The 22,211-nt window shown below is 43.4% G+C and overlaps 1 protein-coding gene across 3 annotated transcripts; it reads left to right on the top strand.

The window, feature by feature from the left end:
* The first annotated feature begins 730 nt into the window (after positions 1 to 730).
* On the top strand, positions 731 to 22,169 carry clcn7 (chloride channel 7). 3 transcript variants are annotated; one of them, XM_034711222.1, is made up of 26 exons: positions 731 to 972; positions 2,961 to 3,038; positions 4,310 to 4,375; positions 4,721 to 4,786; positions 4,880 to 5,012; positions 5,145 to 5,254; positions 5,701 to 5,781; positions 5,900 to 5,962; positions 6,823 to 6,906; positions 6,997 to 7,090; positions 8,618 to 8,682; positions 8,834 to 8,950; positions 9,332 to 9,386; positions 9,486 to 9,546; positions 11,070 to 11,211; positions 11,515 to 11,608; positions 11,704 to 11,876; positions 11,978 to 12,029; positions 13,357 to 13,484; positions 13,756 to 13,841; positions 14,008 to 14,140; positions 14,257 to 14,316; positions 14,406 to 14,582; positions 15,304 to 15,384; positions 16,055 to 16,158; positions 22,150 to 22,169. In XM_034711222.1, exons 1-25 carry the CDS (start codon positions 862 to 864, stop codon positions 16,139 to 16,141), a joined length of 2,397 nt encoding a protein of 798 aa, XP_034567113.1. In that variant the 5' UTR covers positions 731 to 861; the 3' UTR covers positions 16,142 to 16,158; positions 22,150 to 22,169. The 3 variants fall into 3 exon arrangements, with proteins under 3 accessions (XP_034567113.1, XP_034567112.1, XP_034567114.1); XM_034711221.1 differs by lacking the exon at positions 22,150 to 22,169 and having other exon boundaries at positions 16,055 to 17,244; XM_034711223.1 differs by lacking the exons at positions 2,961 to 3,038; positions 22,150 to 22,169 and having other exon boundaries at positions 16,055 to 17,244.
* Positions 22,170 to 22,211: the final 42 nt, after the last annotated feature.

The raw sequence follows: 22,211 nt of genomic DNA, 5'->3' as shown, positions 1-22,211 counted from the left end.
AGGCGGGGTTTGAACCTCCTAGCCAATAGCTATGTGTTCCAGACCGGGAGTCACGTCAGTCATGTCCTTATTTGGGCAAAAACTCGTAATCTTAATATCTTCTGAACCGTCGCGTTAGAAAAAATTTCACCCCCATACAGTGTGTGCCGATTGAGAGATTAGCTACGTAGACCCAAGTTGTTTTTTGAACCAGGCTGTAAACATGTTTATTAATGCTGCAAAGGTGGTCTTTTTTTAATTGGTGTCTATGTGGTTTCCGGTGTTTCTGCAGCCAGCCTCAAGCGGATTCTCGATGAATTGCAGTTTATCACACTTTCGCATGGGCTTCATAGTTTGAGACCGGAAGTTGCTGCTTTGTGGAAACACACAAATTCCCTACTGCACAGACTCTGGTTGCAGAAAATTGACAAGATGGTAGCGTTCTGGAGTGGAATATTTTGACTTCAAAACTGTACAATGGGAAAAGGCGGAGTGTCTCTGTCAATTATATATACAGTATATGGTCCAGACAGCAAACAACCACAATAAAGTTGAGTTTTTCCAAATAATATCCAAAGGAAATTAATTCCCTTTTAGTTTGTATTCTGCAGGGTGCTCTGTACAAAAATAAACAGAAACATGTGAAGAACACTTTCTCTTTTCATTTGTCATCATATTTTGTGTTTTTGCCTTATTAACTACAACTCCCATGATGCAACGCGAGGTGAGGATATTTTTGGCCCTGCGCGCGACCCTTACTAAACGTCACGAGTTGCAGGGATGATCATGGGGAGCTGAGGAGGAATAACAACAGTTAGCTAGCAAAGACTGAGTTTAATGAAATAAGGCAGAGACAGTCTGGGAGAGAGACCCGAGTCCACCATGGCCAACATCACCAAGAAGGTCTCCTGGTCCAGCAGGGCCGACGAGTCCGGACCCCCCGGGGAGGGGACCCCGCTGCTGAACGGATCCGAGCCGCGGCTCTCCAGACAGGTTAGCATGTTAGCTAAAGTCAGCTGAAGAGCCGTTACTCTCATTATTATTAAGATACTTCATGTTTATATATTTTAAAGGCTCAGTGCATGACCTGTGGGTGTGGGGCTGAGTTTGAATGCATTGCCTTTTATTATATTTTATTATATTATATTTATTTGGTTTGTTTACAGTTGGGTTATTCATCAGAAGGCTTTGTTTGTAACTGCTTGAAATTTATTGCATAAGTGTTGATGCAATTAATAGCATGATGCACTTCATTATACTCTGTTATTAAGACCAATAATCAGATTACAGAGACTCTAAAGGTGCCAGATTATCAAGCTGGCTTTAGCAAAAGTAGGAATTATAGACTGTTAGACATCCTGAGACTTTAAACACATGTTAGCCTTACTTTAAGAGAGGCTGATGATGTAAATATGAATATAAATGTATTAAATTAACATTTTCAGTCAGGCACCATGGGGCTACTACAGGGACATGTTGTACACCTGCTGCATCATGCTTATATTTACCCTGCAGGAGTTTTTAAAGTCATGATAATGCTATGAGTAATACTGCAGGCTGTCTCTGGACTAAAACAGTCATAATCCCATCTGATATAGACAGAGTGGAAATTCTAGCTTCCTTTTTCCTGCAGACAGCCGTACTACTTCCTGGATCATAATGAGGCCAAAAAGTGGAAGTGACTTATTTGAACTTGATTTCATTGATGCTCCTGTGAGGAGTTTTACTGTGGCTGGGAGGTGAGAGACGAGTTGCATATTCAGAACGCTTTGCAAAAGGGAAAACACAAGAATATTAATAAGATGCACAAATCCAAACACCACAACAGGACTGCAAAGAGTGACAGGAGGACGGTGGAAGTTATTTTAAGAGTGAGATGAGAACAATACAGAAATGATGGTGTGTTATTCCAGTGTTTATTAGAAGTTAGTAGGTTACACACACACAGACCTTCTGTGAGTTATATTGTTATCTGTTCGTATGGCTGAGGAGGAAACCAGGGAGTGAGAGGTCAAGAAGGGGACCATGAAGGGAGAGGTCGTATAAAGCTCCCAGGTTCGTCTCACAGCTCCTTGGGTTTGTTTGACGATGAGATCCCCTTATATATTAAGATAAGATAAGATCCTCCTTTATTCGTCCCTCAACGGGGAAATTCATGGAGTTACAGCAGCAAACAAGAAGGTGTACAGAACAAGAATTTAACAAGAATATATATAGAAGAAAATGTCCATCAGAGACGACAGCTTGGCCATAATCCTCCTGTCAGCCACCACCTCCACAGGGTCCAGGACTGAGCTGGCCTTCTTCACCAGTTAGTTCAGTCTGGCTCTCCTGTATCCTGTCCGCCCACAGCAGGTGAAATCCTTCCAATGTGGCGTTCGTGTCCGGTGTTAGCTCTGTTAGCATGATGCTACTCTGGTGCTGGGTTAGCTCATTCACCCCACCGTAGACAGATCCCACACACCCCACAACGGTGGGCGGAAGGACAGTATGTAGTATAGTAGTATACAATATGCAAATCATCTGACACCTCCAGGCCACCGTAAGTTTTTAACTGACCATGAAACTGAATTTGACACATCTGTCACACCCTGACCTCTAATAGCAAGTAGGACCATCAAGAATAAGAGCGGCCGCTTATATATTGTTATATTTACTCTGTGTAACCATCACTCCAGCGTAGGTGTCAGGTGAAGTGAGCTGCAGAGAAAGCCTTTGTTTGTATTTGAGTGTAAAAATAAAGAAGGGGGACAAAACACAACACGTTCAAGATCAGCGAACAAATGATGCAAATAGAAAGTTCCCTACAGGAGCTTTAATCGAGGTTTTAATCAAGGGTTTAAATGTGTCAATCAGTCATCTTTTAAATCACTTGCATCCATTCGATAATCATCTGTGTGATGTCAAAACAAAAGCCTAAAATTTGCCTCCCACATCCAAATCTGCATCTATATCTCTGTTGGTGTCTGTGGTGTCTGTAGCTGTCCGGAGGAGAAAATGTATTTCAGATAGGCAGACTGAGCACGGTGGATTTGGAGGAGGAGATGGCGTCAGAGGAGGTAAAGTCCGGGCTCCAAATGTCACCAATTCTTTCTGTCTGTCCCTCCCGTCGATCATCACTCCATCCAGACCTCTAGTGTCATCTCTTTAGTAGTGTCTGTTCATTCAAAATAAGAATAACAACTCATCTTTGCACAACCGAATCACGCGACACGTAGGGGTTTATTCACAGCCGACTGAAGAGGACACACGGAGACTCATACTCACATTAATCAAACCTCAGTCTGACTAATAACACAGGAAGTCTGATCCACAGAGGAGCGTCTGATTGACCATTTGGCTCAGAGACAGCTGACTCATTCAGCGAGCGTGAGAGGCACATGTTTGGAAATTCTCTGCTGGCTTTGCAAACGATGAATCGATGATGCGCTCAGCCTTGACTGCTGGACGCTGATGTATCCAACACGCTGGATCCTTCTGAGGAGAAAAAAAGATGACATTTTTTGCAAAACTGTCCGGTTAAGAATAATGATACATGGACTGCTTGTTTCTCTAATTCACAGCAAGCAATGACAGAGAAGGTTACTGTGCATCAGCAAAGTGTTGACTCACAACGTCTCCCACAAACAGCCAGGAAGGATCCAGAAAACTAGTCTTAAATATTAGTAGAGACAAAATCATGCAATTTAAGACCCTGCATCGACCATGAAACCATATTTTACATTGTTGTCTTAATTACCTCATAACTATAACACATAGTCTTTAAAGCTCCATCAGGCTGCAGGAGGCCTCCTCCTCCTCCTCCGCCTCCGCGACAGAAACAAACTGATTCACTTTTATTCCCCTGCCTGATGGAGATGTGATGCCGTGCATGTGGTTTGCTGTTCGCCTTTAAACATGTTTTATTTGTGTGTCGCTCTGAAGGTTGCTGCATGTTAGTTGCTTGGTTTGCTGCTCATCATGTGGCTGCACACTCAACCCTCAGCTGTGCGAGGGAGGCAGAACTGGAGTCCTTCTGAGCTGCATGTAGCTGGCTTCTCTGCATGTCAGAATTCACTCTTTGGTTCCGGTGTTTCCTTTAAAACATGTCCTGTAAACGTTCTGGAGGAAACACTGGAGACTCACTGCATCTTCCACCCACCTCAAACTACGTCTCCATTATCTTTGTGAAATCAAATCTGTCAGTCTTTTTCTTTTGGAGTGATTAAAATACGTCTTTCTGATAGTGTCTGCTGTGTTCATGAACTTCTGATTTAACTCCTCAGATAACTCAAAAGGTCAAAGGTTATTGGTTCATGTTTGTTCTTGTTCTGTGTTTTTCATCCTGCAGGATTCTCTGAGAGGGCGGCCCAAAGAGATCCCTCATAATGAGAAGCTGCTGTCGCTCAAGTTTGAGGTAAAAACTCATCAAACAGGATTTGGATAATCAAATGTTCCCCTGATTTAATGTAGTATATTTTGTATTTAATGTTGCTTGACTTTAAAAAGGATAGAAACAGTTAAGGGACACATTTCATTTCAGGCCATCGAGTCCAAACATTTCTTGGGAAACAAATAATTCAGTAATCAGTTTACACCGATTGAAAGCTTACATTATTAAATAAAATCAGCTTTGTATTAAGAAATATTAAGTTTTTCATTGACCCAGAAAGGTGTTTACAGTCACACACACAGTCTGTTATTAATGTTTCAGGATGTGTTAACTATTAAATCATGCAACGTTCATATTGTCTCATTCCAGAGTTTGGACTATGATAACATTGAGAACCAGCTGTTTCTGGAGGAGGAGAGGAGGATGAGTTACATGGTGAGAGGAAGAGGAAACACCCACCATGGATTGATATGTTTATTTCCTTTTGTTCAGTTTGTCATCCTACTCTCCTCTGATTTGAATCCTCAGGGTTTCCGTTGTCTAGAGATCAGTCGCTGGGTTGTCTGCGGGCTGATTGGCTTCCTCACCGGCCTCATCGCCTGCTTCATCGACATCGCTGTGGAGCAACTGGCAGGCATCAAATACCAAGTGGTCAAACAGAGTATCCTGAAGCTTTGTGCTCGAGAGACCGGAGAGAACGCGGTGTGAAGAATGATATTTTAGGTGCCGAATACTGTTTTTTGTAACATGGCATAAAGACGTTATGCATTTCCTTGACCTCTGACCCTCACAGACATAGAGAACTTCACAGAGGTGGGCGGCCTCTCCATCTCCCTCATCCTCTGGGCCGTCCTGAACGCTGGCATCGTGATGATTGGCTCCATCATTGTTGCGTTTTTTGAGGTAAGACCAAAGGAGAATAAAAAGTGACCTTTTGGTTTAAATATAAACCCTCACATCCGTATTTTGGTTCCCTTCCTCTTTTTGTGCTTGTGAGTAAATGCTCATAAAACTTCTCATTCAGTCCGACCTTCAGGTCAGTGAGTAAGACATGGAAGTAAAACTTAACGGGCAGTCGCGGATCTGAACTTCCAAACTGGCGTAACATTAAAGATGTGCTTCTCTTTTTCTAGCGGTCCGGTTAGCCACCGTTTGGTGATCAGATATCAGAAACACACTGACTCAGATTCCTGAAGTCTGCTTCTTTAACACTCGACACACATCGTGTAAAAGTAGTTTCATTATGAGAATGAGCGCCTCACACTTCCTCAGATATCTGTCCTATAGAACACCAAAGCTCTCAGTATATCTCTCAAACTCTCCGGTCTTTGTCGCCCTTCTTCTTTCAGCCTATAGCAGCAGGAAGCGGTATTCCTCAGATCAAATGTTACCTGAACGGAGTCAAGGTTCCACGGGTCGTACGACTCAAGGTAAAACACACTCACACACACACACACACACTCACACAAACTCACACACACGTGTCGATGGATGTATCTGATCTCCTACGTGATGTTCTGTAACATGTTGTGTGTCTGTGTTCCTCAGACGCTGCTAGTGAAAGTGTGCGGTGTCATCAGCTCCGTGGTTGGTGGTCTTGCAGTTGGAAAGGTAAATATTTGATGCAGATTCAGAGACGTTCATAACTCTCACAAAGTGAAACTTTGTGCCCCAGAGAGAGGAATGTGACAGTCACAAGACAGATCAATATCGGTACACCAAAAGGATTACTACACTCGAGGTGTTCACCAAGACACCGACTGTAGTGCAGGTTTTCTCTCAGACTAGTATGTTGGTGGGGCGCTGGTGGCCTAGCGGTCTAAGCGCCCCACCTACAGAGGCTACAGTCCTCGTCGCAGGGGTCGCCGGTTCGATTCCCGGCCGGTCGACCATTTCCTGCATGTCTTCCCCCACTCTCTACTCCCCACATTTCCTGTCTCTCTTCAGCTGTCCTATCAAATAAAGGCAAAAAGGCCAAAAATATAACTTAAAAAAAAAAGACTAGTATGTTTGTAAAACCGCCAAAAGTCAACATGTAAGAAAAGAAAATCACCAGAGGAGTCGAGGGAGAGAGTGACGTGTAGTATTAGAGGAGAAGGGAGAGAACATTCCAGCCACACTGGAGAGACGGCTGGAGTTGGCGTGATCATGGTGTCGCCAAAAACAAATATTTTTGCCAAATCTGCTGCTTAATGACCGGCATAAGCAGACAAGTAAGTTACTCATAAGTAACTCGGCATAAAGGCTTTAATGCCATGAGAGCTGTTTTGAGTTGGAGGGAGTCCGGGTCAGGATTCAGACGCCCAGGATTTACAGCCTGGGCGTCAGGGGGACGTCAGAACCAGCAAAGCATTCATACCATGGCAATTTGAGCCTTATGTCGACCTCTTTGATGCATGATACTGATTTGTGTATAAACATCCAGAACTCTGTGTCACATCTTTCCTCTTGTGTCCCCTCGTCCGCTTTAGGAAGGTCCCATGATTCACTCCGGTGCTGTGGTCGCTGCAGGAGTGTCTCAGGGCAGGAGCACCTCTTTAAAGAGAGACTTTAAGGTCAGTGTGTGAAGTGAGCTCATGTCGTGTGTCCATGTGTTCCCAGGTCATTGAACGTATAATGAACACATCTTGTGTTTGTGTTTGTAGATCTTTGAATACTTCCGCAGAGACACAGAGAAACGTGACTTCGTGTCTGCTGGAGCTGCTGCTGGAGTCTCGGCTGCTTTCGGAGCGCCAGTCGGTAAAACAATAACACAGCCGTCTCGCTCTGCTCAGTATAATCATGATCTTTGTTACTAATCTGTCTAATATGTTGAGGCAGTTTAACTACTTATGAGCAGCAGTGCTTTAGTATGGCTGCACGCCCAAACTGAAAACAAAGACAAGCTGTGAGGAAACTCCCTCTAAGGTGCTCGTCACAATGCCTGTAATGCTTGTTGTAATAGGAATGGCAGTATCGCTGTGATGACTGATGAAACTAAACTGTGAGAGCTGTGTGAAAACTGGCAGCTGAGCTTTAAGTGAACAAATAAATCCCTGATGTTTCTGCAGGTCCAGAAACAACAGCGGATTAATCTTGTATTTTTAGTTTGCAGCTTCAGAAACGTTCTCAAACCTACTGATGGTTTCAGAATGTCCCACTGTGGGCAAATAACTGTAAACTAATCCTTTATGCTGTTTCTAATTCATCGTACAAAAGGATTATTAATCACAGCTGGAGGAACGAATAAAACGTGATATCATCCTTTTTATTCTGAGCATATCAGCCCATGTTTCACCTTTATATCTGTATACTTCAATGTGTATTTAATGAGATGTTAGGAGGTTTTCAGACCATCTTTAAACGTCACAGCAGTTGCAAACAGATTTTATAATAACAAACAAAACCCTTTGTGACAATCTGCCTCAGCAGGACTCACAGTCTGCACATTTTGACCCAGCTCTGCCTCAGACTCTTGATTTAGATTTAAAAAAACAACATAAACACTTAATTATGATGACAATAAAAAACTTCAGACTAAAGAAGTCTTTAAAGTAGTTTCTGAGGAATATTTGGAGGTAATATCTCCAGATTTTGAGCAAATTTCTGTTTTTTTAATGTTAATTAAGCCAAATAAATAGATGGATAAATGGATGGATAGATGCTGATATCTCAAGATTTTACAAACCTTTTTCTTTTTTATAAATGCACACCAACAATAAAACAAAGCATAAGAAAAAGAAGCAAAAACAAAACTAATCAAGAAGATAACAATGTGACAACACCCGGATCAAGATCCACAACCAGAGAACGAAACCTCATAGCGTCAATATATCTGGCCCCACGCCATAAACCCTCCTAAAGGAGGAAGAAGAAAAAAAACAGAAGAAGGAAATAGAAGTCAAATTCAGCCCAGTGTTTATTAAATGATGTAACCTGTGTAACCAATAACCTTTCTGCAGCAAGTCTTTAATTTAATTTGATACAGTAAATAAACTCAGACCGGTTGTTTTTCATCTTTAACTTAGCAGAGAGGTTGGTATCTTATTCTAGCGGTCGACTTCAAATCAATGCTTCAGAAAGAAACTCCTCTTGGTCGTTGTTGTCATCAAATTTTAGTTAACCTCATGTCTGAGGAACGTCTCGAATAATAACTTGGACCTAAAGATGGACCGATCGGATCAGGTCAAAGGTCACAAGGATTCATCTCAACCTGACATCATCTGGTCAGACTAAATGCTTCAGGTGTTCGTGGACTGAGACACTTTGTACCTCTTCGGTCGACAGGTGGAGTTCTGTTCTCTCTGGAGGAGGGAGCGTCTTTCTGGAACCAGATGCTGACATGGAGGATTGTAAGTCTTCCTTCTCATGTGCATCTCCATTACAGACCGGTGACTTTAGAATCGTGTTGTTTATATTCAGAATACTTCAGAAGAGAGGAAGACCTAAGCCCAGGGTGGATGAGGAATAACAGCCTCTGTTTTCTCTCTCTCTCCTCTGCAGTTCTTTGCCTCCATGATCTCCACCTTCACCCTGAACTTCTTCCTCAGTATCTACTACAACAACCCGGGAGAACTTTCCAACCCTGGTCTCATCAACTTTGGACGCTTTGAGACGGATGTATGAAACTTATTTGTGCATACTAGAAGAGATCATAAATACTGTTCACTTTTTGAAGACCATTGGTCCTTTAACAGGCCATCTGAAGCTCCTATAAGAGGTTTTCACCCTGTCCAGATTCTATTTCCCATAACAACCTGCTAATCATTCATAATCCTGCTTATTACCCAGCTACTAACTTAAGATACAAAATAGAAAAACATACAGAAACAGTCCCAGTGTTTCCTCGTCAGTGATCGTTCCATGGTGATTCTTCTCTGCCTGTTGCGGTGGATTGAACATGAAACTGTCCTCATTCAGCTCTCCTACAGTCTCCTACTCTCTACAGTTTAGTGTTTTGTTTCTGTAAAAGATGACATGATGTGACGTTGTGTTTTTCAGACTGTGGCCTATAACCTCTATGAGATCCCTCTCTTCATCGTGATGGGAGCTATAGGTACAGATGAAGTCTTGGAATGAGGTTTCTTCATGAAGCTAAGAGATGTGTTGTGTATTTGTTGGTCTGACTGTAGTTTTATCATCTTTTTTTCTGCAGGTGGATTACTGGGAGCTCTGTTCAATGTCCTCAACTACTGGCTGACCATCTTCAGGATCAGGTGAGGTCTCAGATGTTTACAAGTACACAGCATGTTGTGAAGTCTGGGAAGGTTTTCAACAAAGGGTCAGGTGACATTAAAAAACACGGCTTTCTTTGTGTGCCAAGAAAAACAACACAGAGCAGCATGAAGGCTTGGTTATTGTCTGTCAAAGACAGGGTGTGGTGCAGGATGAAGACTTGTGATCTTAATTTCGCAGAAAGTCAGCATCTTGTGATAACAGTGATTAATTATAGACCTCAGGTGTGATCACAGGGTGACTTCTGCTTTCACACCCGATGTTCTTACTTCCTCATTGAGCAGCACAAAGTGTCGTTCTGTTTGTTAATATGATTTATTAAAGTTAGGAAAGAACCGCTGATGTCCGGAGCTCTGAGTCATCGCAGCTGGCAACAAACGAGGTGCTTATCAAAGCTGGTTCACGCTTCTGTAACTGCGTCCTGATCCAGAGGTCAACTTTTACTGTGACGTGAACGAGCGGCACGCCAATCAGCAGGAGCGGCAGAGAAGACGCACTGCAGTCTTCTGAATCTGCTGCTCCAGCTCTGAATACAAACTGTTTTTTCAGGCTCTAGATTTCAGCACCTCAATCACCCACCTGAAGATCTGAGTGCATCCATCTGCAACTACCTGGATCATAAAAATGTGATGTTTGATCCAGTTGGTGGAGGTGTTCACCGTCTTCAATCTTGCATGACTTGCACATTGACCTTTAACTTGTATTAGGAGTGACGTTCATTCAAGTAGCTGGTCTGTTTTGTAGTCTGCACCTCAGAAATGAAGTCATGTGGACGTAATATGAAGAAGGGGAGCTTTAGAAAAGTCTGCCTGTCTCCACGCTTTGTAGAAAAGTGTGGAGTCATCGGCTGCAAGACAGATTTCCCCTGAGAGCCTATGAGAGCTTGAGGAGCCCCATTATTAAACTCCTTCTGTGTCCGTGGTTATCACAACATCTACGGCCTGTTTCATCGCCAACCTCTCCGTGTGGTCTGGAGCGATGGTTGAGATGTTAAATCAGAGTTGCAAGATATTCAGCAGTTTCTCAGATTACTTCAGCAGCTTGAATGTCGTGTTTAATTCATTCAATTGTCTTTAAACACCTGGACACACTCAGCTGTAGTCCAACAAAGACTTTGACTGACAGCTTCAAATCATATCTGCTGAACTTTGGTCAACATAGCTGACATTAAACAAAACAACATCTGGATTCCGTGCTCATTGTGTGGGACTGAGAACCTGTCGTGGCAGTCCTGCATCTGAAAACACTCCTCTGTCAGTTAACACAGTCTGTATTTGTGTCACCTTTCATAACAATACTTACAGACCTGGAGGCAAAGACAGAGAGAGAGAATTGGCCTGGAGTGCTGGTTTACCGCTTGGCTGCTCGAATTAAATCAAGAGTTTCCTCATTGTTTGGAAACTCCACGCTGACTGCCAGTGTTTCAAAAGTACATGTTGATTAAAGTTATTATGCATTCACTTCATCCTGTGTGTGTGTGCGTGTGTGCGTGTGTGTGTGACAGGTATGTTCATCGCCCTTGCCTGCAAGTGATGGAGGCCATGTTGGTTGCTGCAGTTACAGCAGCAGTGTCATTCACCATGATTTACTTCTCTAATGACTGTCAGCCTCTGGGACCGGATCACACAGAGGAGTACCCACTGCAGGTACACACACACACACACACACACACACACACATGCATGCACACACACACATGCATGCACACACACACACCTTTTCTGATTAAATTCTGCAGACTTTATTAAGATCTGTCCTTCCCTCAAGCGCCACCCTGATGCTAACATTTGTGGTTTTCACTGAAATCCCTCGACAACTTAAACATGTATCATCAAGAAGACATTCATGATCCCCTTAAGATGGACTCAGCTGCCCTCTCTCTCTCTCTCTCTCTCTCTCTCTCTCTCTCTCTCTCCCTCTCTCTCTCTCTCACTCTCTCACTCTCACAGTTGTTCTGTGCAGATGGAGAGTATAACTCCATGGCCACAGCCTTCTTCAACACTCCTGAGAGAAGTGTTAGAAGTCTTTTCCACAACCAGCCGGGTAAATCCAGCATACAAACTCAATCACAGATGTTTTCTTCCACCTTTTGTTCTGCACGTGGAAACATTCTCGTTCTGTCTCACTCTTACGTACAGGAACCTACAACCCTCTGACCCTGGCTTTGTTCACTCTGACATACTTCTTCTTGGCGTGTTGGACGTACGGTCTGGCGGTGTCTGCCGGAGTCTTCATCCCGTCTCTGCTGATCGGAGCAGCCTGGGGACGACTGTTTGGGATCCTGCTGGCCTCCACCACATCCACCGGCCAGGTGAGAGCGTGTTTGAATGTCTCCTGCTCCGAAGTGACCTTTAACTTTCACGATCACACAGACTGGAACATTCATAGATTTGTTTCTGCGTGTGTTTTTAGATCTGGGCTAAACCTGGTAAATACGCCCTGATTGGAGCAGCAGCTCAGTTAGGTGAGTATATTTATCCACACCTTGTGAGTGTTTGTGTTCGGTGCTCCACGAGGAATGATAACCAGTGTTCTGCAAGTTCACACAAAAATTGAACTATTTAGATGCATTTTGACCAAGAGTTCCGGGGTCTTTTAGCCCCCAGAACTAAAAGTAAATGCACTACACCACCAGACCAGTAGAGGGCAGTAAAACAAAGAGGAATGCCATTCATCACAGATGACACCATAGAAGCAGACGGACAGGCAGGTATCATTCTGAGATTAGCTACAGTTAGCCTGTTAGCATGAAGAGACTCAGCTGGTCTGTTTTAGATGGTGCTATATTTCATCACAGATGGATTCACTGAATCAACACGTGAGAGGAGATAAGCGCGAGTAGCAAAGACGTTTCAACACGCCTTTAAAATCCTTTTGAACTCAAAAAGCCGTGATCGCAGAGATCGGCCGGTGTTTTGGTTTAAACAGCGACCCTGTTAACTGGAGACTCTCAGCAGGATGCATCCCTCATAAACGTCTTTAGACCATCATTAAATATCTGATGAGGATATTTTGAAATCTTAATAAAAACTAAACTAGTTTGCATTCCCAGGAACTCCCTCTGTGTTTCAACAGCTGTGTAAACTCCACAAACACTGACACGTTCAGCTGAAGGTCTCCAGTTTACAGGGTCACTTTTAAAACCGGAACACCAGGAGGAGAGACGCATTCACGGTGGACTGAGAGAAGACTACTGTTACAAGCTGCTAAATCAAGAGAATCACAGCTTCTTCTTTTGAAAAGTACACACACATACAAAAAAGATAGAACAAATAAAAACTAATGAAAGAAAGAGAAATCAAGAGAATCACAGATGTGTGTGATGTTATTGTGGACGGAGGGAGGAATAAAAACACTGAGGTTAATCTACCAATCAGATATGTTCAGCATTGCAGGCCCCGCCCCCTGAAAGTCCTGGGACTTTTGAAAAGTACTACCCCCCTAGCAGGGGCTTTTTAGGGGGGAGATTATCTACCCCTGAACTGAATTTAGACCCTGGGTCCACCGTTCCAAACACACGTAGTTCAGGGGTAAAGTTCATTCTTTTTTAGCTGAATCTAAATTATTTTTCAGTAGAACCTCTTATACTTCAGTCTCCAGCCCTTAATCACTGACATTTACTAAACTACATGAATGACTGTTTTCTACTGTAGAATTATAGAAGGTCTTAAGTGTAAAAGATAATTAAAAAAACACACGTGCAGAGTTTTTAATCTCTGCTCTCATTTGAATAATTGATCACACCAGTGTGTTCTGTTTCTAATGTTGTCCTAACTCCCCGCTCTCTTCAGGTGGCATCGTGAGGATGACTCTCAGTTTGACCGTCATCATGGTGGAGGCGACAGGAAACGTCACTTACGGTCTCCCCATCATGCTCGTCCTCATGACCGCCAAGATTGTCGGAGACTACTTTGTAGAGGTGAGAGTCAGACCTCGGAGCTCTGGCCTCAATCTGTGTTGAAACCATTGTTCAAGTAATCAGATATTGAATCACATTATTACTGAACGGTTCTTATTAAGCGTGAGAAGAGAGGAGAAGTGTTTTAAAGTTGAGGGACTGAAGATGTAAACTCACTCAGTGTGGCTTTAACTTTGCAGCTTTAAGTTAAATGTCTCCTCAAACACTCCGGTTGCAGATCTTTTCTTTGCAGCGTTGTCATCCTGTCTTCATGTCTCTCTTCATGCTTCAGGGTCTGTATGACATCCACATCAAGCTGCAGAGTGTCCCCTTCCTGCACTGGGAGGCTCCCGCCACATCTCACTGGCTGACTGCGAGGTGAGACTCGTCCTGTTCCTAGATTACGTTGAAGGACGTGAGAGTACCAGAGATTATTTATATGTGTTAATGCATCAGGATTAAAGATGGTTAGATGTTTGTTTTTACTTCAGTGCTTGTAGTTTTTCTCACATGCTTTCTCTCTCTCCACATTGTGCAAACATAGAGAGGTGATGAGTGCTCCGGTCACGTGTCTGAACAGGATAGAGAAGGTGGGAACCATCGTAGACATCCTGAGTAACACGTCCACCAATCATAACGGCTTCCCAGTCGTCCTGGAGGTTCATGCGAGTGAGGAGGTTAGTATGCTGTTCTTTTTTATACTGTACTGGTAACAGAAAGAGAGACTGTGAGGGCGAGCTTTGGGGTTTTGTCTCCACACTCACACCTCTGATCGTTCCTCTCTCCCGTTCAGCCACCGAAGCTCTGCGGCCTCATCCTCCGCTCGCAGCTCATCGTTCTCCTCAAGCACAAGGTAACGTCAGCAACAGAGAAAAGATGCATCATTTTTTGCAATCATGGAAATGCAATCTGTCATCGTTTCCTCCCGCTCCCTCCTGAAAGGTGTTTGTGGAGCTGGCACGGACCCGGCTGACTCAGAGGAAGCTCCAGCTGAAGGACTTCAGGGACGCGTATCCTCGCTTTCCTCCGATCCAGAGCATCCACGTGTCGCAGGACGAGAGGGAGTGTATGATGGACCTCACAGAGTTCATGAATGCAACGCCTTACACTGTGCCACAGGTAACACACACATACTCTGAATCCACCATGAGCAGAGCACTTTGCAGCCTTTAGCAAGTTACAGTGGAGAGGACAAACTTCCTTTAACAGGCAGAAACCTCCAGCAGGACCAGACTCATGTTAGACACACATCTGCTGAGACCGTGTTGGAGAGAGGGATAGAGGGAGATGAAGAGAGAGAGAGAGAGAGAGAGAGAGAGAGAGAGAGAGAGAGGATAGTGGGGGGATGGATAGTAGTAGTTGCAGAAGGAACCTACGGGACAAGGGAGCTCAGGGACACCAGAAAGGTCTAAGAAAAGAGAAAAGAGAGGGAGACCAGAAGAAAGAAAAAGAGGAGAATAAATGGTGAAGGAATGACAAGGAAAGGAGGGGATGAGAAAAGGAGACATAAAGGATGAAGAAAGAAAGAAAGAAAGAAAGAAAGAGAGAAAGAGAGAAAGATAGAAAGAATGAGGGAATGAAATTAAAAAGAAAAGAAAGAATGAATAACAGACCCCAAAAAAGGAATCTACAGCAGAGATCCAGAGGAACCTACGAGACAAGGGAGCTCAGGGACTCCAGAAAGGTCTATGGTTAGTAACTTTAATGGGACAGGAAGAGTTAAAGTGAGAGACAGGCAGAGAGAGGAGAGAGAGGGAAAGACAGGATCCCAGTGTGTGAGTCCACAAAACCCTCCACAGGAAGTATCTTTGAATTCAACGGAGGTGTTCTTTCTCTGCAGGAAACGTCTCTGCCTCGAGTGTTCAAGTTGTTCAGAGCGCTGGGACTCAGACACCTGGTGGTGGTGGACGACTCCAACAGGGTAAGAGCGTGTGTGTGTGTGTGTCTGTGTGTGTGTGTGTGTGTGTCTGTGTGTATGTCTGTGTGTCTGTGTCTGTGTTTATATAAGCCTTATTTCTTTTCTTTTTTATTGTTTTCATATCAGTTTAGTTTGACTTTGTTTATCTGCCAGTTTATCACTTTTAGAAGATGTATTCGTTTTGAATGTTTCTTAAGTTTGTTGTGATACGGGTCACTTTTCAGGGGCACAACCCAAAAGAGCCAAAGAAAATATGGTCACATAAAAACTCAGAACACCAGATCATTTATTCGAAAAATAAAAAGATTACCAACCATAAAGGACACACGTTACATCTGACTTCAACCAGATCCTTGTCCGGTCCATCTCCGTTCTCTCCCGTCCGTCAACACCCTCTGGTTGCGTTTTCAAAACCTAGCTCAGAGCAGGACCGCAGGACAGCTGGAGTCATGTGTGATCCAGTGGAAGTTAACACATTGACTAGAATAGAAACCTATCAGATCTGGTGCTGTGACGGATCGGAGACAGACCGGACACGGATCTGGTTGAATTTGTCCGTTAGTCAGAGCGCCTGTGTCGTATCATGTGTCTGTCAGAAACTGAGGAACACAAAAACTACATTTTTAAACTCTGTTAACGACGAAAACCTTTTTTGATTTGTGATCCTGCGCAGGTGATCGGACTGGTGACCAGGAAAGACTTGGCAAGATATCACCTGGGCAAACACGGTCTGGAGGAGCTGCAGCTGGCCCAGACATAGTACACACACACACACACATACACACATACACACATACACACACATGAATTAATGAACTAAGACCACCATATGCCTCCATGAGCGGTTATCCACCAGCTATGCAGCCTTAAAGGACGCCATCAAAGTCCGTGAGGTCTCTTTTACCCTTTGATGCCAAAACGGTCACCATGAAAACCCCCAGACCCCCTCCACAGGTCTCTTTAAGAGTCATTTCAGATATTAACCCCTCGTGTTGAGAGGATAACTGCCGAATAAGGGTGGAGATAAAGATTTGAAGGACTCAGAGTTCTGCACCTCCGTTGTCGTCGTCCCAGTTTGCTGTAGCGTTTGGATGTTTGGATGTAACGGACAGAAAAGAAGGAGAGGACAGACTCTCTCTCCAGCCGGTCACGTCCTCATCATGTGAAACTTCCTCCTGAGGTTTAAACACATGGAACATAATCATCATCACATGCATTGATTCATTTTAGATAACTCACCTGGACTCTTCTTCTCTGGACGTGTTTAGTTTGAAGCCTTGAATCTTGAGAGTGTTCATGTTTCACTATTTAAAGTTTGTTTGGCGACGTGTTCTCCGTTGTTAGTTTTGCACTGAACGAATGTTATTTATTGTTGATGCTTGTTTGACTTTAAGTGTGGTTTGGATAAATTCAGGTTTCACATATCTCTTAATTTCAGACTTTTATCAGTATTTCTTTTGATTATCTCGTCTGTTGTCATCATGACACGAAGCTTCCTTCTGAGCGTTTCTCCGTCTGTACGTCTGTCAGGAAGAGACGGACTCTTACACTTCCCCCCTCCTGTCGTTTGCACTTTGACCTACTACTGAAAGTCTCTCATGAAGCGCTTTATGAATGTAAACAGACTGATCAGTTTCTCCCTGTTGAGCCACACAAACACAGATTCTTAGACCTCTTCAGATTCTTTCCACCTCACGTTTCCTTAACTTATACTCGTGCCTGCGTGCACGTCACTGTCTCCTCTGTGTCGTCTTCTTTGAGCCCTTCGATTTAATGTACAGTCAGAATTTAACAATGCTCTATTTTATAACCACTGGAAAGTCCTTTGTGAATTAATAAAGTTGAAATTTATCTATTGTTAAATGTTTTGTTTTGTTCCTGGAGAATTCAACTCGAGCACATCTTCTTTTTTTTCTTCACAGATATGTTTATTGATATTTTGTTAAATACAAACACAAAACCAAGACAGCACACAGACAGAGTGACACACAACAACAACAACAACAACAACAACAACAACAACAACAACAATAACAACAACAATAATCATAGTACAGATTATATTAAAGTGTAAATGAAATAGACAAGTGTATACAAATTAATATATGTATAAATAAATAGCTAAATAAAGTGAATGAATAAATAAGTAAATAAATAATACAAAATAAAATAAATATAATTGAAAATAAAAATAATTAGAATTAAATAAATACGTAAATAAATAAATTCAAAAATAAAATAAAATAAATACAATTAAAAATGAATACAATTACAAAAATAATTAATTTGATATTGATATTTCAAAGAACCAAACTGCCTATTTTTTATGAATCCAGAGTAATCCCATAAAAGAGAAATGCATTTTTATTTTTCAATTTATTTTATTTTTATTTTTATTTTGAATGGACCATGCATATCAATTAAATATTATTGTGTTGTAAATATGCCAGAATTAGCCAAAAGGCTAGTTTACATCCATAGTCCCTCACCAGATGTTAAAAAGGCTCCCTAAAAAGATCAAGATCAAACAAAAAGATAAAATCAAGTAAAATAAAATTTAAATTTAAAAAAAGGGAGAGGAGAAACCAAAACACAAACAAAAAGAAAAGTACAAATAGCACCATATGATTTGAAATGACTTGAAACTACATGAGGAGATGACCGTCTTTGAGAAAGTGTCCATGGACATAAAATACACAGAGACAATCAGGAAGCAGCATTAAGGAAGACATGCAGACACAACAGGACAACATATATATTTTAACTCCCTCCAGTGTCCACTAGATGTCAGAGAAAGACATTTTAAAACTCTGTCTGATTGCTCCTCTCATGATGTGATCGTACTGAAACACCTGAACATGGATGCTCCCTGTTTCAGTAGAACATGCATGAATCAGATAACGCCTGCAGTTCTTCCTGTTTCTGAGGTAGTCAGAAGTTTTACCAAGCGACTTGAAGAAGTTTCAAAAAGTAGCCCAACGCATGTTCTGACACGAATTTAAAATCTGAAGTTTTGAAAAACTGCACGTTGAACCACATCTTGATTGGATGTCCCAAAGTGAAAGGAGAAGGATGATACAGATGGAGGCACGACAGGTTCCTGCAGAGAGTCAAAGAAAATGAGAACAAGGCACCACAACGCAGATATGCCAGCTTCTGCAAGAAGGGGGGAAGCCAAAGCCGGGACCGGTCTTCCATTCTGCATCGTGTTTCTGACTGAGAACTGCAAGCAGACCTAAAGAGGAACCATGTGTACCTGGAGTGAGGTCAGACACCGGTTGTCCAGGAGCATGAACTAACGGTGCTCTGGGAGGATTGGCTAGCTGTCTTTCACCACCTGAAGAAAGCCAGGTATCAGGCCCTGATGGAAGAGGGCGAAGTTCACTGATGTGGTCTCCCTGTAAAATCAGTATTCTGTTTCCTACAGAAGGTCGGCCTGGTCCTTAAAGATCTGAAGAAGCCACCAGGGAGAAGGCCTCGGCAGATGTGACCTGCTCTGTTGGATCCCTCCTGCAGGCTTGTTGGTCTTCGCTGCACCCCTCAGGTGAAGCGTACAGGTTAACTGACCCAGGTTAACTGACCCAGGTTAACTGACCCAGGTTAACTGACTCAGGTTAACTGACCCAGGTTAACTGACCCAGGTTAACTGACTCAGGTTAACTGACCCCGGTTAACTGACCCAGGTTAAGTGACCCAGGTTAACTGACCCAGGTTAACTGACTCAGGTTAAGTGACCCAGGTTAACTGACCCAGGTTAAGTGACCCAGGTTAACTGACTCAGGTTAACTGACCCAGGTTAAGTGACCCAGGTTAACTGACTCAGATTAACTGACCCAGGTTAACTGACCCAGGTTAACTGACTCAGATTAACTGACCCAGGTTAACTGACCCAGGTTCACTGACCCAGGTTAACTGACCCAGGTTAACTGACCCAGGTTAACTGACTCAGGTTAACTGACCCAGGTTAACTGACTCAGGTTAACTGACCCAGGTTCACTGACTCAGGTTAACTGACCCAGGTTAACTGACTCAGGTTAACTGACCCAGGTTAACTGACCCAGGTTAACTGACTCAGATTAACTGACCCAGGTTAACTGACCCAGGTTAAGTGACCCAGGTTAACTGACCCAGGTTAACTGACTCAGGTTAACTGACTCAGGTTAACTGACCCAGGTTAACTGACCCAGGTTAACTGACTCAGGTTAACTGACTCAGGTTAACTGACTCAGATTAACTGACCCAGGTTAACTGACCCAGGTTCACTGACCCAGGTTAACTGACCCAGGTTAACTGACCCAGGTTAACTGACTCAGGCTAACTGACCCAGGTTAACTGACTCAGGTTAACTGACCCAGGTTCACTGACTCAGGTTAACTGACCCAGGTTAACTGACTCAGGTTAACTGACCCAGGTTAACTGACTCAGGTTAACTGACCCAGGTTAACTGACTCAGATTAACTGACCCAGGTTAACTGACCCAGGTTCACTGACCCAGGTTAACTGACCCAGGTTAACTGACCCAGGTTAACTGACTCAGGTTAACTGACCCAGGTTAACTGACTCAGGTTAACTGACCCAGGTTAACTGACTCATGTTAACTAACTCAGGTTAACTGACCCAGGTTAACTGACTCATGTTAACTAACTCAGGTTAACTGACCCAGGTTAACTGACCCAGGTTAACTGACCCAGGTTAACTGACCCAGGTTCACTGACCCAGGTTAACACTGAACACACATTTCCTCCACCTTTACTTATTTCACACCCTTTGGCCAATCAGAATCGAGTCCATGATAAAACTACTCATAATTCACACTCTCTCTCTGAGTTAGCTCTGAGTTTACCTTAATGGCGGCGTGATATACCGACTCCGTTTAGCTCCTGACTTCATGTTGTAAAAATAAAACCATGAGCACGGCGGGAGCTGATCCTCGGCCGCCCGCGGAGCATTTCATCAGGTTTATTCAGTCTGAATAGAAAAATGTGTCTCTGCATGGCTGAACCCTGGGGGGCCGCTCACGCTCGCTCACTCTTTATGACACCATCCACCACTACCTTGTTCAAGCACACGCTTTATAGACGCCACTCATTCCACCGGGGACCACTGCTGCCGCTGATTTATATTTCCATAAAGCGGTATGATATAATGGGTTTACAGCGCGGCTTGCTTCAGGACAGACGGGGATAAAGACCCTCTGCTGACTCTGACGGGAGTGAAATGTGCGGCGAGTCAAAGATAATGGACACGTTTGTTACTGGTGTTAAGGGTTTGAGAATGATGGAGTTTTAGTGTCACGCTGAAGAGTTCTGACAGTTTGAGGGATCCTCTTCAGCGCCGTCGTTTTACTCACAGAACAAAAACATCTATCTTTTTTTAAACTTTCATTTATTCTTCAAACATTCTCTCCTTCAGTCGTTTTTTTATGTGTCGCCTGTGAGTTAAAGAAAGAGCCCTGAGTGTTAAAGCTGAGAGAGAGGTTAGTCATGCTGAAGACTCATGGTCACGTATCCTTCAGGCTCAAGGATGTGTTTAAAGCTGGGGTTGGTGTTCAGATTTAGATCCACTTTTTGTTCTACTGGTTAAAATGATCTTTATGTCCTGATGGTGATCAATACATAATGTGTTCTTAAAAAAGAGGTTAAAAAAGCTGCTATCTACAGCCGGAGTAAACCTGGGAAAACACCAACCAATCCCTGCCATCAGGAGCCAAATGATCAAACCAATCAGATCCCGTCCTGCCGTTCTGCCCGCCTCCTGCAGAGCGTACACTTCCTGTTTGTTCGTGTTTTTAACTTTAGAATCACACGTTTGGATCAACGATGCAGGAACATTTATTTAAAAAATTCAACATTAACAGAAAGAAACACACCTACAGTTTGTTGAAGTGTAACTCTGATGAAGGCCGGATTAAAAAAAGGAGGGAAAGAGTGAAACTAAATATTTATAAAGGAGTGTGGAATAGATTTAAAAGAGGGAGAGACGGAGAAACACACACTACATGACAGCTGGACGACTGACTGACTGACAAGGTGAGTTAGTGTGTGTGTGTGTGTGTGTGTGTGTGTGTGTGTGTGTGTGTGTGTGTGTGTGTGTGTGTGTGTGTGTGTGTGTGTGTCTCTCTGTGTGTGTGTGTTCAGATGTGTGTGAAAGGGAGTGTCTCTGATTGTGAACTCTTTGTCTTCTCAGAGAGGAAGAGAAGAGGAAGAGGAGGATCGCTACAAAAAAGGTAAAGAGATGAAAAAACTCAAAATGATGAAGGATGATAAAAAAGATGAAAGTGAGAGTCATGATTGAAGCAGATTTCCACCAGGGTGTGGCCACTACAGGACTGAGTGAGATAAAGAGGAAGAGGAGGAGGAGGAGGGAGGAAGATAAATAGAGACAGAGAGAGAGAGGGAGAGATGGCGTGACACAGTGATGAATAGGTGGAGGGAGAGAGTGGACACCGCACGAGAGGATTCAGGAAAAAGTGATGAAAAATGGAATATAAGCACGCCGGAGTTGAGGAAGGGTAGCGTGAGAAGGGATGAGGGGTAGAGAAAAAAAGAAGTGGGGGAGGAGGAGGAAGAGGAGGAGGAGGAGGGAGAGGAGGAAGAGTAAATGAGGGAGGAAGGAGAGGGAGAAGGAGGGGGGGTAAAGGATGAGCTCATTGCAGTCTCTGGGATGATGACACGAGGAGGAGGAGGGGGAGGGAGGGATGCAGGAGGGGAGGGGTCCGCTACTCGTCTGTGAATCGATAGCCAGCGTCTGAGTTACACACACACACACACACACACACACACACACACACACACACACACACACATACACACATTAAACATGCGGCTGTA

The sequence above is a fragment of the Notolabrus celidotus genome, chromosome 20 (assembly GCF_009762535.1).
Source record: "Notolabrus celidotus isolate fNotCel1 chromosome 20, fNotCel1.pri, whole genome shotgun sequence".
NCBI classification, from domain to species: domain Eukaryota; kingdom Metazoa; phylum Chordata; class Actinopteri; order Labriformes; family Labridae; genus Notolabrus; species Notolabrus celidotus.
Note: the sequence above shows the minus strand (reverse complement) of the source record. Positions and strands in the feature narration are given on the sequence as shown.

Coding starts and splice junctions, on each gene's coding strand:
- clcn7 (XM_034711222.1), top strand. CDS start 862: ATGGCCAACATCACCAAGAAGGTCTCCTGGTCCAGCAGGGCCGACGAG. Junction 5,255..5,700: donor TCATTGTTGCGTTTTTTGAG/GTAAGACCAAAG, acceptor TTCTTCTTTCAG/CCTATAGCAGCAGGAAGCGG. Junction 14,583..15,303: donor CGCCTTACACTGTGCCACAG/GTAACACACACA, acceptor CTTTCTCTGCAG/GAAACGTCTCTGCCTCGAGT.